At 42.8% G+C, this 16,290-nt stretch overlaps 1 protein-coding gene across 2 annotated transcripts in view; it reads right to left on the bottom strand.

The window, feature by feature from the left end:
- stard13 (StAR related lipid transfer domain containing 13) overlaps positions 1 to 16,290 on the bottom strand; it is a 363,098-nt gene that overhangs the window by 323,072 nt on the left and 23,736 nt on the right. For both annotated transcript variants that reach the window (XM_033022887.1, XM_033022886.1), the window contains exon 2: positions 14,150 to 15,039. In XM_033022887.1, coding sequence (XP_032878778.1) covers positions 14,150 to 14,875 — 726 coding nt within the window. In that variant the 5' untranslated portion in view covers positions 14,876 to 15,039. The remainder of the gene's footprint in view (positions 1 to 14,149; positions 15,040 to 16,290) is intronic.

Here is a 16,290-nt window from a genome sequence, read left to right on the forward strand (position 1 = left end):
CTGGTGTTAATTCTACACCACATTTACCTACAAGGGAAGTGTATTATTCCTGTGTGATACAAAGTATATAGTTGCACAGCTGGCAAGCTGAGATGTGGCAGTGAATGCTATTGAACGGCTTAGTTAGCGCTGTGGCACTGAAGGTTAAGCAGTACCCGATTAATGATGCTATTCAGCCAGTGAGGGATGTGGGTTTGATGCACTGAGCAGTATGTAAAGTTAACGGTGCAGCTTGTGAAACCTGGCCTTTGAAGATTTATCGCTGACCTCTGCCAATCATGTGAAGTCATTGATTTTTTTTTAGATTCAGGCCCTTGGAACTCCATTCTTTGCATTCATGTGCCTTATCTAGTTATCAACTTCATGAAGCGTGGTGGAGTACATGCCCAATGGCATGAAAGTATCCGTGGTGCTGAGGTTGATAGCTGCAAGTTCCCTGACAATATTACCAACGTTCTGCCATGGATCAGCCACAGGTCTGCCATGGATGCAACACAAAATGTTGGAGTAACTCAGCGGGTCAAGCAGCATCTCTGGAGAAAATGGATAAATGACATTTCAGGTCGGGACCTGCTTCAGATTGATTGTAGGGGGTTAGAACTAGAAGCAAGAAAAGACCAGGATAAATCAGGGCCGGCAACAGATGACATCAGGCAGGGTGGTCTCAATTGGCCTGGGATGGTGTGATCCCAAGATGGATACATTGTTGCAAACTGTGGAACTGGTTAACCATCCATGCTGTCAAGGGAAGAACTGCAGATGCTGGTTTAAATCGAAGGTAGGCACAAAATGCTGGAGTAACTCAGGCAGCATCTCTGGAGAGAAGGAATGGGTGACGTTTCGGGTTGAGACCCTTCTTCAGACTATCTAACCATCCATGCTGTAGCTCAACATGTTTTCTCATCTCCTCGCTGGATACCAAAGTCAGGTTTTCCCAGAGCTGTAATGCAGGAAAATTGCGGGAGGACCATTATCGTATGATTGACAGGAGGTCACATTGGTTGAGGCCGGCAGTTGACTGTATCCCAAAGCATTGTTACTGATTCACCAGATAGACTGGCTTATTACTGGAACCTGGATAGACTTGTCAATGCCAGGCAAGGATAGTAAAGGGGGAAAGGTGGTTGCAGGGCTACGGATATTTTTTCCGTAAAATAATTTTGCAAGCCAGAAACATGCAAGTCACACACCAATGAATAGAAAGGGCCTCAAATGACAAGCACCAGCAGGCTTATCATTCAGCCGTGTTTTTAAGTAACATACTTTTAATGAATTAAATAGCTACGGTATTCCTATGCGGGATTGGATTTCCTGGAGCTTGAACTACACCTCAGATCTTCGAGCAAAGGTAAGTAGAATACAAAGAGAATGTTGATGACATGTTAGGCAAACAGAAACATTATTCATAATGGTTTCACAGTAGCTTGCTCGGGGGAATTTTATGTGATAGTTTTTACATGTGAGGTAAGATATATGGTTGGCTTTAAAAAAACATGCACTTAGAGGCAGCGTTATTAATTTTGTGTTCATATATCATTATTACAGATTTAAATTACAACCCCACTGACTTTATACAATTATTAGTGACATCAAAGAAGTTATGGTAAGATATACAGTGCAATAACAGCATTTAAAAGCCACTTGGACAAGTACATGGATTGGAAAGGCCTAGAAGGATATTGGACAAATGCGGGCAAATGGAATTAGCCTAAATAGGGCATCTTGGTCAGCATGGGCAAATTGAGCCGAAGGGCCTGTTACCAAGATGTAAGACTACATCTATATAGCTATCTCCAAGACCTCCCGTTCATATTCAGGATCTTGCCATGTCAAGATTCAAGCATTAATATTTTGGGAGTTGCCATTGATCAGAAATTTAATGTACAGAGTCTTATATCCAGGGGAATTGAGAACTAGAAGGCATATGTTTAACGTGTGAGAGGAAAAATGTAATAGGAACCTGAGGGGCAGCTTTTTCACACAGAGGGGATATGGAATGAGCAGCCAGAGGAACTAGTTGAGGCAGGTATAATAACAACATTTAAAAGACATTTGAACAGGTACATGGATTGGAAAGGTTTAGAGGGAAATGGGCCAAACGTGAGCAAATGGGACCATCTTAGATGAGGCATGTCGGTCGGTATGGACGAGTTGGACTGTTTCTATGTTGTATGACTCTATAGCCATCAGGTAACGTTGGAACTGCAGAATTTAACATGTGTACAGTAAAAACCACAAAACAGCAACGTGATAATGACTGGGTAGTCCAATTTTGGTCAGAAAAGTTTAGAGGGATATGGGCCACATGCGGGCAAATGGGGCATCATTGCTGGCATGGACAGGTTGAGCCAAAGGGCCTGATTCCATGTTGTATGCTAAGATCTCTTTGTACACTATTGTTGAATTCCCAGTGCATTTTATATGCCAGTCAGTACACCTATCTTAGCAAAGATTTACACCTAATCGTGTAGGGAAAGGAAGATACAAAGGTACAGACATCGTAACAGATATTCTAGAAATCTACCAGTAGGGAGAAGGTCACTTCCTTCTGAGAGGTGACATGTTTCCTATCTTAGATAGGATTTGATTTTTTTTCCTTATTTTCCAATTTAAACGTATTACATTTGTACAGGTTTTTACAAAAATCTAAACTATAAGTATTGCTGAATATCGATTAAGACCAGACACATCAAGTCATGGCTTGTCACCACTCACATCCCATTTCAAATTTATCTAGTGAGGAGTTATTCTCTCAGCCCACATCAATTAACCAGAATTTTAACCAATTGGTCGCTTGGTGTCAAGTGGCCAAATACATTTTCACACCCATTGTGTCGAGTGTAATTCAGTTCAGGAGATGTCTGCAGACGATATATTGCTGGAAGGAAGAGATTAATGGTTGTGTGCTTTTCTAGGCTGCTGGTGTAAGAAATATGCTCTTTCACATCTGGGTTAAAATCTAAACAAAAGACTTTGAAACAAACTTAGTCCATACTCAAAAACATTAAAGTGTTGTGCCTGGAACATTTGGATTAGAATTGGTTGGGAAGTAAAGTTATGCTAAGAGTAGGTCAGTTTATTAGTCATAGAATCACACAGTGTGGAAACAAGCCTTTCGGTGACAAATAAGGTTTCCCCATGTTTTCATGACTCCTTGAAAGATTAACTTAAGCAAATGCAACTTGCTTAGTTTGTTATCTTCAATGTTTGTAAAATATAGCAGTTTACATTTTGCTTACTGAAGGGCCATCAAAAAGACTGCAATGCACATGGAGTTACATGCATAAGACACAAGGGTAGAGATTGGAATCCATCATACTTCCTTAATACCATCCCCACCTCACTTTCCCCCCCAAATTGACTAACCCACGTGGTCACAGGGAGAATGTCCAAACTCCACATAGACAGCACCTGTAGTCAGGATCAAACCCGGGTCTCAGGCGCTGTGAGGCAGCAGCTCTACCACTGTGATATTGGCTTAATATTGTCATGTGAACCAAGATACAGTGAGAAGCTTTTTTTTTACATGCTATCCAATCAAATAAGACAATACTATACATGAATACAATCAAGCCTAACACATGTCCAACAGGCTGAGTAAAGAGAAAAATACAAGAGTGCAGAATATATCAAAATTAGAGCGATTCCAGTTAAAAGTCTAATATCCGCAATGAGGTTGGTTGTGGAATTGGAACTGCACCCTAGTTTATGGGAGGTCCCAGCATATTGAAGGACCAGAAGCATAACAGAGGGGAAGAAACTGTATCTTCTGCCTGATGGTAGTCTGATGGGAGAAGAGGAAATGACCGGAGTGGGAAAAGTCCTTGATTATGTTGGCTGTTCTCCTGAAGCATCGTTAAGTATAGATGGAGTCAATGGTAGGGAGTCTGCTTTGTATGATGTACTGAATAACATACTTATTCTGGACAAGTGCTGGGGGAAATCAGTGGGCCAGGCACCATTTGTGGAGAGAGTGTACAGATGACGCTTTGGATCGGGAAGCTACTTCAGACTTCTTCCATTTCCTCCACAGATGCTGCCTGACCCACTGAAATCTTCCAGTACTGCTGCTGCTTCCTGCCTACAGGCAGCAATTGAAGAGCGCACCCTCAGAGGTGAGGACTGTACAGAGCTGGTCGGGGGGGGGGGGGGGGGGGGGGGGGGGGGGGGGGGAGAGGAACAACTCCAGGACTGTTTGGAGTCTGTAGACTGAGCAATGTTCAGGTACTCAGCAACGGACCTGAATGGATACGCCACCGTTGTTACAGACCTCATAAAGAAATGTGTGGAGGACTGCGTCCCAACGAAAACCTTCCGAGCGTTTCCTAACCAGAAGCCTTGGATGAGCCATGAGATCTGCATTCTTCTGAAATCCAGACACCGGGCATTCATGTCTGATGATACAGATGTCTACAAGAAGTCCAGATATGACCTAGGTAAGGCCATCAAAAAGGCCAAAAGGGACCTGCTCCAAGCTCGAGGATGAGACAGATGTTTGGCAACTGTGGCAGGGCTTGAATGCCATCACCTCCTAGAAGGGGAAATCAGGAGGCAGCTCAATTGTCAGCTAGCATTACTCCCTGAAGAGCTCAATGCGTTTTACGCACGCTTTGATAGGGTGAACACAGATGTGCCTTCCCGAGCCCCCATTCGCCATGATGGTATTTCAGTCACAGTCATAGAGACCGACGTCAGAAGATCCTTCAGAGGGGTGAACCCTCTGAAAGTGTCTGGACCTGATGGTATACCCGGTCGTGTTCTAAAAACCTGTGCGGACCAAGTGGCGGGAGTTTTTACGGACATTTTCAACCTCTCACTTCTGACGTCTGAGGTTCCCACCTGCTTTAAAAGGGCATCAATAATACCGGTGCCCTGGAAGAGCAAGGTGAGGTGCCTCAATGACTATCGACCAGTGGCTCTAACGTCTATGGTGATGAAGTGCTTTGAGAGGTTGATTATGGCGCAAATCAACTCCTACCTTGACAAGAACCCCGACCCACTGTAGTTTGCTTACCGCCACAACAGATCAACGGTGGATGTGATTTCACTGGCTCTCCACTCCGCTCTGGACCACTTGGACAACAGAAACTCATATGTCAGGCTGTTATTCATTGACTACAGCTCGGCATTTAATACCATCATCCCCTCCAAGCTGGTTACCAAGCTCTCAGATCTGTGTCTCTGCACATCCCTCTGCAATTGGATCCTCGACTTCCTCATCCACAGACCACAGTCTTGGTCCGTATCTGTCCGTATTGGTGGAAATGTGTCATCCTCGATAACAATCAGCACGGGAGCACCTCAAGGCTGCGTGCTCAGCCCCCTGCTGTACTCACTCTATACTCATGACTGTGTAGCTGGACATAGTGCGAACTCCATCATCAAGTTCGTCGACTACACCATTGTAGTGGGACGAATCACTGATGGGGACGAGTCAGAGTATAGAAGTGAGATCGACCAATTGACCAAATGGTGCCAGCACAATAACCTGGCTCTCAACACCAGCAAAACCAAGGAACTGATTGTGGACTTTGGAAGTGGTAGGACAGGGACCCACAGTCCCGTTTATATCAACCCCGTTTATGGTGGAAAGGATCAAGAACTTCAAATTCCTGGGCGTACATATTTCCGAGGATCTTTCCTGGTCCCAGCACACCAATGCAATCATAAAGAAAGCATATCAGCGCCTCTACTTCTGAGAAGATTATGGAGAGTCGGTATGTCAAAGAGAACTCTCTCGAACTTCTACAGGTGCACAGTAGAGAGCATGCTGACCGGTTGCATCGTGGCTTGGTTCGGCAACTTTAGCGTCCTGGAGCGTAAAAGAATGCAGAAAGTTGTGACCACTGCCCAGTCCACCATCGAAGGGATCTATCGCAGTCGCTGCCTCAAAGAGGCTGCCAACATCATCAAGGACCCACACCATCCTGGCCACGCACTCATCTCTCTGCTGCCATCAGGTAGAAGGTACAGGAGCCTGAAATCTGGTACATCCAGGTTCAGGAAACGGTTCTTCCCCACAGCTATAAGGCTATTAAACTCGCCATCAAACAAACTCTGAACTATAACAGCCTATTGCACTTTATCTGTTTATTTATGTGTGTATATATGGCCTATGCTATATAGACACACTGAACTGTCCTGTATTTATGCTTACAATATTCTGTTGTGCTGCAGCAAGCCAGAATTTCATTATCCTATCTGGGACACATGACAATAAACTCTCTTGACTCTTGACTTGACTGTTTTTTGTTCAAGGTGCAGTTTCTTGTGTCTCTTATCTCTGACTGCTTGGGCGGGTACCTAAAATTTGTATTAAACCCCCTGAATATCCATAAACAGTCGACTAACTATTAGAGCCCAGTTCTTAGCCGTCAGCAGCCTTTAACTAAAGGTTAATACAATGCACAACATTCTACAACATAGCCATCCCCACACCTAAGACACACCCTAACCTACTGACACCACCTTTTATCAGTTTGAAATTGTCCACAACTGCATGCCAGTAACAGATAGATGCACGTTCACATTAATCAGCTACATACCTATGTGGAATGTTTCCTTATCTTTAGCCACTCCTTATTTGGCAACATCTTGTTTATGATGGTTACACCCTTTGTGGACATTGAGCACCCATTCGCTGGTGGTCTATTCCAACATTCCGATGTGATTCCAATTGTAATCACATTGCACTGATAGCTTGCATACCAAGATATTGCATTAGAGTCAGTCGTAGAGCCATATGGCACAGGAACAGGCCCTCCGGCCTAACTCATCCATGCCGAACAAAATGTCCCCTCCGAAGCTACTCCTGTTTGCCTGCATTTGCCCCATACCCCTCTCAACCTTTCCTATTCATGGATGTAGAAACATAGAAAATAGGTGCAGGTGTAAGCCATTCGGCCCTTCGAGCCAGCATCACCATTCAATATGATCATGGCTGTTCATCCAAAATCAGTACCCCGTTCCTGCTATCTCCCCATATCCCTTGATTCCGTTAGCCCTAAGAGCTATATCTAACTCTCTCTTCAGTACATCCTGTGAATTCGCCTCCGCTGCCTTCTGTGGCAGATAATTCCACAGATTCACAACTCTTAGGATAAAAAGGTTTTTCCTCATCTCAGTCCTAAATTGCCTACCCCTTATTCTTTAACTGTGACCCTGGTTCTGGACTCCCCCAATAGCGGGAACATTTTTCCAGCATCTAGCCTGTCCAATCCCTTAAGAATTTTATGTTTCTATTAAATTCCCTTTCATCCTTCTAAATTCCAGTGAATATAAGTCCAGTCGATCCATTCTTTCATCATATGTCAGTCCCACCATCCTGGGAATTAACCTGGTGAACCAACGCTGCACTCCCTCAATAGCAAGAATGTCCTTCCTCAAATTAGGAGACCAAACTGCACACAATACTCTAGGTGTGGTCTCTCCGTGGATTGTCACCTTGTTGTGGTGGAGAAGCTTGTGTGGACCTGAGATCCTGATAGCAATGCCGTCTGGAGCTATGCTCCTGGTAGGGCCATCCATGGCGGTAAGGTCGAGGGGGAGGTCTCTGACAAAGAGCATTCCAACCAAGACCTCAACAGTGGACCAGGCGGAGGACGATGGGTGACTTATCCAAATTATACTGCATCTGCCATGCATCTGCTCACTCACCCAACCTATCCAAGTCACCCTGCAGCCTCATAGCATCCTCCTCGCAGCTCACACTGCCACCCAGCTTTGCGTGATCCACAAACTTGGAGATGTTACATTGAATTCCTTTGTCTAAATCGTTAATATATATTGTAAATAACTGGGGTCCCCGCACTGAGCCTTGCGGCATCCCACTGGTCACTGCCTGTCATTCTGAAAAGGACCCGTTAATTTCTACACTTTGCTTCCTGTCTGCCCACCAGTTCTCTATCCATGTCAATACCCTATCCCCAATACTGTCCTCTAATTTTGCACACTAATATCTTGTGTGGGATGTTGTCAAAGGCTTTTTGAAAGTCCAGATACATCATATCCACTGGCTCTTCCTTATCCATTCTACCAGTTCCATCCTCAAAAAATTCCAGAAGATTAGTCAAGCATAAACCCATGCTGACTTTGACCGATCCTGTCACTGCTTTTCAAATGCACTGCTATTACTTCTTTAATAATCGACTCAAGCATCTTCCCCACTACCGATGTCAGGCTAACTGGTTTATAATTCCCTGTTATCTCTCCCAACTTTCTTAAAAAGTGGGGTTACATTAGCTACCCTCCAGTCCACAGGAACTGATCCAGAGTCTGTAGAACATTGGAAAATTGTACCTGTCTAAGTGTCTTTTACATGCAGTTATAATATCTGCCTCAACTAACTCCTCTGGCAGCTCATTCCATATATCCACAACTCTCTGAGTGACGAGGTTACCCCTCAGATTCCTCTTAAATCGTGCCCCTCTCACCACTAACATGCCCTCTGGTTCTTGATTCTCCTACTCTGAGTAAAAGACTGTACATTCACCCTATCTATTCCTCTCATGATTTTACACATATTTTTCATCCGCTGCACTCCAAGGAATGAAGTCCTAGCCTGCCCAACCTCTCCCTACAGCTTAGGCACTCGAGTCCTGGCAACATCCTCATAAATCTTCTCTGCACTCTTTCGTTTATTGATACCTTCTTTGCATTATGTAAAGTGGAAGCCCAAAGTTGTGATGGAGATATTTACCTGATGTTGGCAGTGCTAAATATGCAAGTGAATGCTAGCTATTTGGTTGTACACAAATAGTGTACACAATGTTGTACACAATGTGCATTTGGTCCATTGATTTCAGTGGAACTGAACATGCAGAGGTTGGTATAGTAAAATTAACACTCAATACTAGGACTAGATAGGATCCTTGTACAATTAGCTTTGATTCAAACTAAGTATTTTGTCAAGATGGGGAGGTGTGGGGGAAATAAAGCTTGATAAGATCCCTGAGCAAGTTGACCTGAATCCTAGGATGATAAGAGATAGTAGTTGTGATAGTAAACAAAGTGCTGGAGGGATTCTGAGAGTCAGGCAGCATCTGTAGAGGGAACTGACAGGTCAGGATGTCTCAGATTGGGACCCTTCCTCAAACCCTTGTCCAATCACTCCACAGATAGTAACACAAGAAACTGCAGATGCTGGAATCTTGCATAGAACACAAAGTGCTGAAGGAACTCCGCAGGTCAGAGAGCGTCTGTGGAGGGAATTGACAGGCAACATTTTCAGTCGGAATCCTTCTTCATATCCTTATCCATTCCCTCCACAGATGCTGCTGACCCGCTGAGTTTCTCCAGCACTTTGATTTTTGCTCAGGATTCCATCATCTTGTGTTTCTGAGATGGTAGATGTCTTCACTGTTCTCCAAATTCTGAGAAGTTTCCAAATGACTTGAAAACTGAGCAGGTAAAAGACCTATTCGAGAAAGAAGGGGGAATGCTGACAGAAATCCATAGGCCTATGTTCAAATACCTGTTATTGAGAAATTGCTGGAAACCATTATTAAGTCAGTAACACTCATAGTACAATCACGCAGAATCAACATGGTTTTATGAAAGGGAAATTATTTTTGACAAATTTATTGCAGTTCTTTGAAGATGTACTTTACAGTGCACATAAAGCAGAACCTGTGGTTGTGTGCATTTGGATTCTCAAAGGACATTTAATAAGGAGCTACATAAAAGATAAGGCTCACAGCACTGGGGATCAAATACTGTATGCTGACGAGCAAGCTAACAGGGGGAAAAAAAGCAAAATCCAAGGTTTTGGAAGAACTCAGTTTAGTCAGTTGAGAAACTGCAGTCTGAGGAAAGGTCTCGACCAGAAACGTCATCTGTCCATTCATCTGATGTAGCGCATCAGTTCCAGGGACAAAATCCTATGTCCAGAATTGGACAGTACCCCAGCTTATGGTCGGACAGTGAAAAAGCCTGATAACAGAGGTGAAGAAGCTGTTCCTGAGTCTGGCTGTGTGCGCTTTCAAACTTCTGTATCTTCTGTTTGACGGGAGCAGGGAGAAGAAGGAATGCTAGAAGAAGTAATGAATGTATGCATACAGCTACTTGCTGCATTTCCATCCGAATATAACACATTTCCACTGGGACAGTTGCATCATGATTATTGTTGATTTAATTCAATTGAAGTCCACACTGTAACAGCCTTTACCCGATTACTTTGTTTTTTACAACTAATGGAATAGATCCGTCAGGGCTTCGATTTTCCAGAAAATATTCTATCCACCATTGCACTAGATGAGTGTTAACACGTGTTTTCCATTGTCAGTCAAGACAAACAAGCACATCTTGGTGGTAGAATGAACACTGAGATTGCTGAAATATAAAACAGTTACCCACCTCAAATAAATCCTGAAGCATTTAACATTGAACCACAGCTCAAGAACAAGTTCATTGGTCCACAACGTCATGCTGCACATGATGCCAAGTTTAACTATTCTCATCTGCATGAACATGACCTACATCCCTCCATTCCCTGCATATCCATGCCCCTACTTAAAAGCCTCTTAAATGCCTCTAACATATCTCTGCCGCCACCACCGCCCCTGGCAGCACGTTCCAGGGAAAAAACACTCTTTGTGTAAAAAACTTGCCCAGCACATCTCCTTGCCCCTCTCATTTTAACGCTATGCCCTCTAGTTTTTCCCTGTGAAAAAGGTTTTGACTATATTTATGCCTCTAATTTTATATACTTCTATTATATCTCCTCTAAACTTCCGATGCTCCGGAGAAAATAATCAAAGTTTGACAAACCTCTCCTTATAGCTAATGTCCTCTAATCCAGGCATCATTCTGATACACCTCCTCTGCACCCTTCCAAAATCCTCCACATCCTTCCTGTTATGGGTGATCAGAACTGCATGCAATACTCCAAATGCGACCTAACTAATGTCCCATAAACCTGTCTGAAGAAGCGTCACCTATTCATTTTCTCCAGAGATGCTGTCTGACCCGCTGAGTTATTCCAGCTTTTTGTGTCTATCTTTCTATAAACCTGACTTGCTGACTCTCACACTCAATGCCCTAACCTATGAAGGCAAGCACACTATATGCCTTCTTCACCACTCTATCTACTTATGTTGCCACATTCAGTGAGCTATGGACTTGGACCCCAAGATCCCATGTACATCAATGCCATTAAAGGTCATGCCATTAATTGTACATTTTTCCTTCCATTTGACCTTCCAAAGTGCAACACCTCACAGTCTTGAAACTTCAGCACACTGCACACTTTGAGTCTTGAATCTTGAGCAAAACACAAAATGCTGGAGTAACTCAGAACCTTATCAAACAATGTGCAGCTTTACAATTGCATAGAGGTCAATTTTACTTCTTGACGTATGGTGGTCTAATATTTCTGCTGGCTTCATTTACATTCACAATGTGAACTGTAAGCATTTGTTTAATACTCAGAAGATGCACTGAAAATGAATCTGGTAGCTGAGACACAAGTGTTATCTGCAAGGGGGAAAGGAATTGTAATGGTGCGTGTGGTGGGTGGGAGGATGCAGATAGGAATGGTGTGGTGGGAATGGAATAATTAGGTTTTGGTTTATGATTGACACCGTGCACTGAAGTACAGTAAAATGCTTTGATTTGCATGCTATCCAAACAGATCACAAAATACCACATCGTCAAACTCAAGTACAATGGAGTCATAGAATAATACAGCATAGAAACAGGTCCTTAGGCCAAACTTACTCATGCAGACCAAGATGCCCAATCTACTATATACAAGTTAATTAGATGGGCACATAAGCAGGCAGAGAACATGCGGACATGGATCACTTGCGAGCATGGTTTCGGCCCGAAACGTTGCCTATTTCCTTCGCTCCATAGATGCTGCTACACCCGCTGAGTTTCTCCAGCACTTTTGTCTACCTTCACTTGCAAGCAGATGGGACCACCTTAAATTGGCATTTTGGTTGGCACAGACATCGTGGGCTGAAGGGCCTGTTCCTATGTTGTACTATTCATTGTTTTACGTAAAATAATGTTTTATTTATTGCAGTAGATATAATATCTCCAATATAAATATTACTTGGAGATGTAATGTTTATGTCATGTATTTAAAGTCATACTTCAGCATCATTTTGGTATCTATTAATTGTGATAAAATCTCCCAATGTGAATTAGAGAGCAAAACTCTGTTAAAGCCCATCTTTGTAAAGAGCTAACACTCGTGCTCAAAAATATTACCAAGATCAATGAGCTACCCAATATTTCATTCCATGGGTAGGAAGGAACTGCATGCTGGTCATTCCATTAGTTGGCTGGCATTAGTCATCGAGTCAGGCTCTTTGTCCCAACTTGTCCATGCCAAACAAGATGGCCCACCTAAATTAGTCGCATTAATCTGCATTTGACATCTCCTATCTTGAATTCTTGGTCTGGAAATTTAAATTGCCAAATGAACTGCAACTGCGCAGATACTAACTAATGCTAACACACAAAGCACATTGATTCAACCAGCAAACAGAACAAGTTATGTTGCTTATATTCTGAACAGATTTTGACACAAAAGAAAAAATGACCATAAGATATAGTCCACAATTATGCTATTCGGCCCATCAAGTCTGCACTACATTCAATCATGGCTGATCTATTTTTCCCTCTCAACCACATTCTCCTGTCTTCTCCCCATAACCTTGGACACCTTTACTAATCAAGAAACTGTCAATCACCATTTTAAACACACCCAATATCTTGTCCTCCTCAGCCATCTGCGGCAATGAATTCCACAGATTCTCTATCCTCTGGCTGAAGGAATTCCACCTCATCTCCATTTTGGAAATACAATGAAATCTATTAGGTTGAACCGTTCCATCAATGTAAAGAATGGAAAGCTCCCTATGGACCAAACTACAAACAGATTCAATGAAGGTTATGAATACAGCTAGATAAAAGGCAACATGGGCGTTTGGAAAGGTAGTTCAGGCTTCAAGACAATTAGACCTCAAAAGATTGACACCAGGCAGCCCGTAATTAAACTTTATAAAAACTGCTTGGTCTTGGAACATACCTTTTCTTTTGAGTCAATACTGCTTTAGTACAATAGGTAGAGCAAATAAGAAGGTACGGGGAGTAGAATATAGTTCTCAGCATTGTAATGCATCAGTTCCTTGGACAGTCCAATGTCCTCAATGGAGTAGAGGTGAATCGGTCTAAATAAGACTATATTGAACATTTTTTGTGATGTCCAATTAAAAATAAAAGCAGTTGTCCAAATTGAATTTAATTCCTAAACTGATTAATGACTATTTTTTTCACAAACCTTCATCTGAAGTGACCTTTTTGAAATTAGTACCCATGAGCAAGAGCTCATCACATTAAAAATTATATTTGATGGGTTGCGACCTGACAACAAATTTTGGAAGCAAATGCAGGAACATGGTTTCTTGATTGCAGATATCATGAATCTGTGCTGTGGGATTCATTAAACCATATCCTATCTGCTAATGAGGTCCCCAGAGCTGGTGTACATATACAACTAGCTAAATACATGCCAAACACTGACACGTTGATATGATATACTGGTTCATTAGTTTTTGGTCCATGAATTTTCACTGGTTCCAGGAGAATAGAGACAATTCTTAAAAAAACCCACAAAGTGCTGGAGTAACTTAGCAGGTCAGGCAGTATCACTGGAGAACATGGATAGGCGCTGCTTCGGTTCAGAACCCTTCTTCAGACTGATTGTGGTGAGGGAGGGAGAGTATCTTGGTTGGCAGGGACGAGTTGGGCCAAAGGGCCTGTTTCCATGCTGGTTGACTCTAAACCATCATAAAACTGAAGTTACTGAAAATCAACTTAAATATTAACTGTTTCCTTCTTTGTGGATGCTATCTTTGCTGCTGAGTATTTCTGTGATATTTTACGTTAGTTTTAGTTTTACAGCCCGGAAACAGGCCCTCCACTGAGTCCATGCCGACCATTGATCACCCGTTCACATTAGTTCTATGTTATTCCACTTTCGCCTACACTCCCTTTGCGCTCGACAGTTTACAGAGGCCAAATAACCTACAAATCTATTTTTTGTTTAATGTTATTTTTGGTGTTACCTATACAGTACAAATTTGCTGAACCATCCAATGCAAAGACATAACTCATAATTTAAAGTTCTGAGAACTCTTACCTCTTCTCTCATTTCCTTATCCTCGGCTGGGTTGTCTTTCTCATGGATGTTCACTCCCTCCATGTGTTTCCTAAGCTGGCAGAGAGGTGCACGCACAGTGTTTCTCTGCTCTCCACTGACACCTTGCTTTCTTGCTCTCATAAAATATCCCGCATTGTGTGGCATCTCTTCAGATGAAGCAGGTCCACAAAACCCATCTGATACCTCAGAAATGTAGAGCTCAGCAGTTTTACAGGGTGAAGATTCAGTTGGGGACCCATAGTCAGAAAACGCAATGACACTTGATCCAAGATTCTTGACTTTTAGCTCAATTGGTGGGCCTTCAGTAACACATGTGTTCTTGTGCAGAACTGCAGAGGAAATGGAAGGCACCCTGTGAATCGAGGCAGAATCTAGTTCCTCAGCGTCACTTCTCAATTTCCATTCCGCAGGCAACGGTGAAATTCCATGTTGCTGACTCCCATTCGGTTCAGTATTCAGATTGGACTGTTCAGGCCCCCTGCACAATCCCAATGGGTTCTCCACACAGCACAGTGGAGATGAAGTGGTGTTCTCTGAACTCTTGTCGTCATCTCTCTCAGGATGAATGATCTCAGTTTTGTTTATATGAAGCTGCTGGCACCCAAGGAAACATTCTTCTCGTGAGGTATGTGCCAAGGACTCCCAACACATGGCCAGCGCAGATGTGGGTAATTTCAGATGCCTTGCACTGTCCGCTGATTCCATTCCAGGTTCTTCAGTAGAAGCGTTCTCAAGTGTGCAGGGTCCAGGAGCAGCGCTGCATTGTACATCAATCTAAAGTCTTCCAATACGCCCAGTCTTGTGGTGTACAAACTATTAAAAGTCAAAGGTCTTCGTTTTTCCCAGATTTCACTGCATCAGCCACATACCTACATCATAGGAATTTAAAAAAATGCAGTATTAATTTCACTGAATCAATCAAAGTTTATTTCTAATCTGTAGCGAAAGTCAATCACTTGCTCATTGTAAAACAAAACTAAAATTGAGTGAGTTAAACTTGGTGTGGTGTTGATATGACATTTTCTGTAATGTTTTCCGTAAACAATGGAATTAGATTAAGTTTACACAACTGGGCAAAGAGCACCTATCAAAGCCTTGCTAAAAATAGAAGATTCTAATTTAAAATTGGATAGAATTTTTTTACACCGAATAAAACTGTTTGCATCATGAATGAACACAAATTTTAGGATGTGTTAAGAGGAAAATATCTGAACAGTCAACACAAATCAACTAGACTCAACCTGAGTGGGTCAGGCAACATCTCTGGAGAACATGGACAGGTGACATTTCTTCAACCCGACCGAAGAGGACTCCTGACCCAAAATGGCACCTATCTAAAGGTTTCCGTTTGGAGACCGCATGAAAATAGGGTAGATGGTCAGAGCCTTTTCAGGGTAGAAGTGTCAAACACTAGACAGCCTAGTTTCAAAGTGAGAGAGAGAAATTTAAATGTGATTTATGTGACAAGTTTTTTTAGACACAAAGAAGTAGTTTAGTTTAGTTTAGTTTACAGATACTGTGTGGAAACAGGCGCCTGACTCACCGAGCCCACACCGACCAGCAATCCCCGTTAATTAACACAAGCCTACACACACTAAGGTAACAATTTACACTTATACCAAGTATACAAACCTAGATTAACCTACAATCCTGTGCATCTTTGGAGTGTGGAAGCAAACCAATGATCTTGGAGAAAACCCACGCGGTCACAGGGAGGACGCACAAACTCCGTACAAACAGAACCCATAGTCGGGATTGAACCCGGGTCTCTGGTATTGCAAGCGCTGTAAGGCAGCAAATCTACCGCTGCGCCACCGTGCTGCCCTAAGTAAGTGCCTGGATCGCACTGCCAGGGGAAATGGTGGAAGCTAATATAATACCAACGACAGATAAACAGGCAGGGAGTTGAGGGATGAAAGCCACATGAAGGCAGATGTGAAGTTTAAATGGGCATCATGGTCAGCACGAACATTGTGGGTTGAATGGCTTGTTCTTGTGCTGTACTGTTCTATGTTAGTACACACGGGATGTAGGTAAAGGAACTTAATGATCCTTAATTCCTGTAGATCTTTAAACTGCTTGCATTGAATCCAAGAACAGAGTTACACAGTACTCAAACT

The sequence above is a fragment of the Amblyraja radiata genome, chromosome 6 (assembly GCF_010909765.2).
Source record: "Amblyraja radiata isolate CabotCenter1 chromosome 6, sAmbRad1.1.pri, whole genome shotgun sequence".
NCBI classification, from domain to species: Eukaryota; Metazoa; Chordata; class Chondrichthyes; order Rajiformes; family Rajidae; genus Amblyraja; species Amblyraja radiata.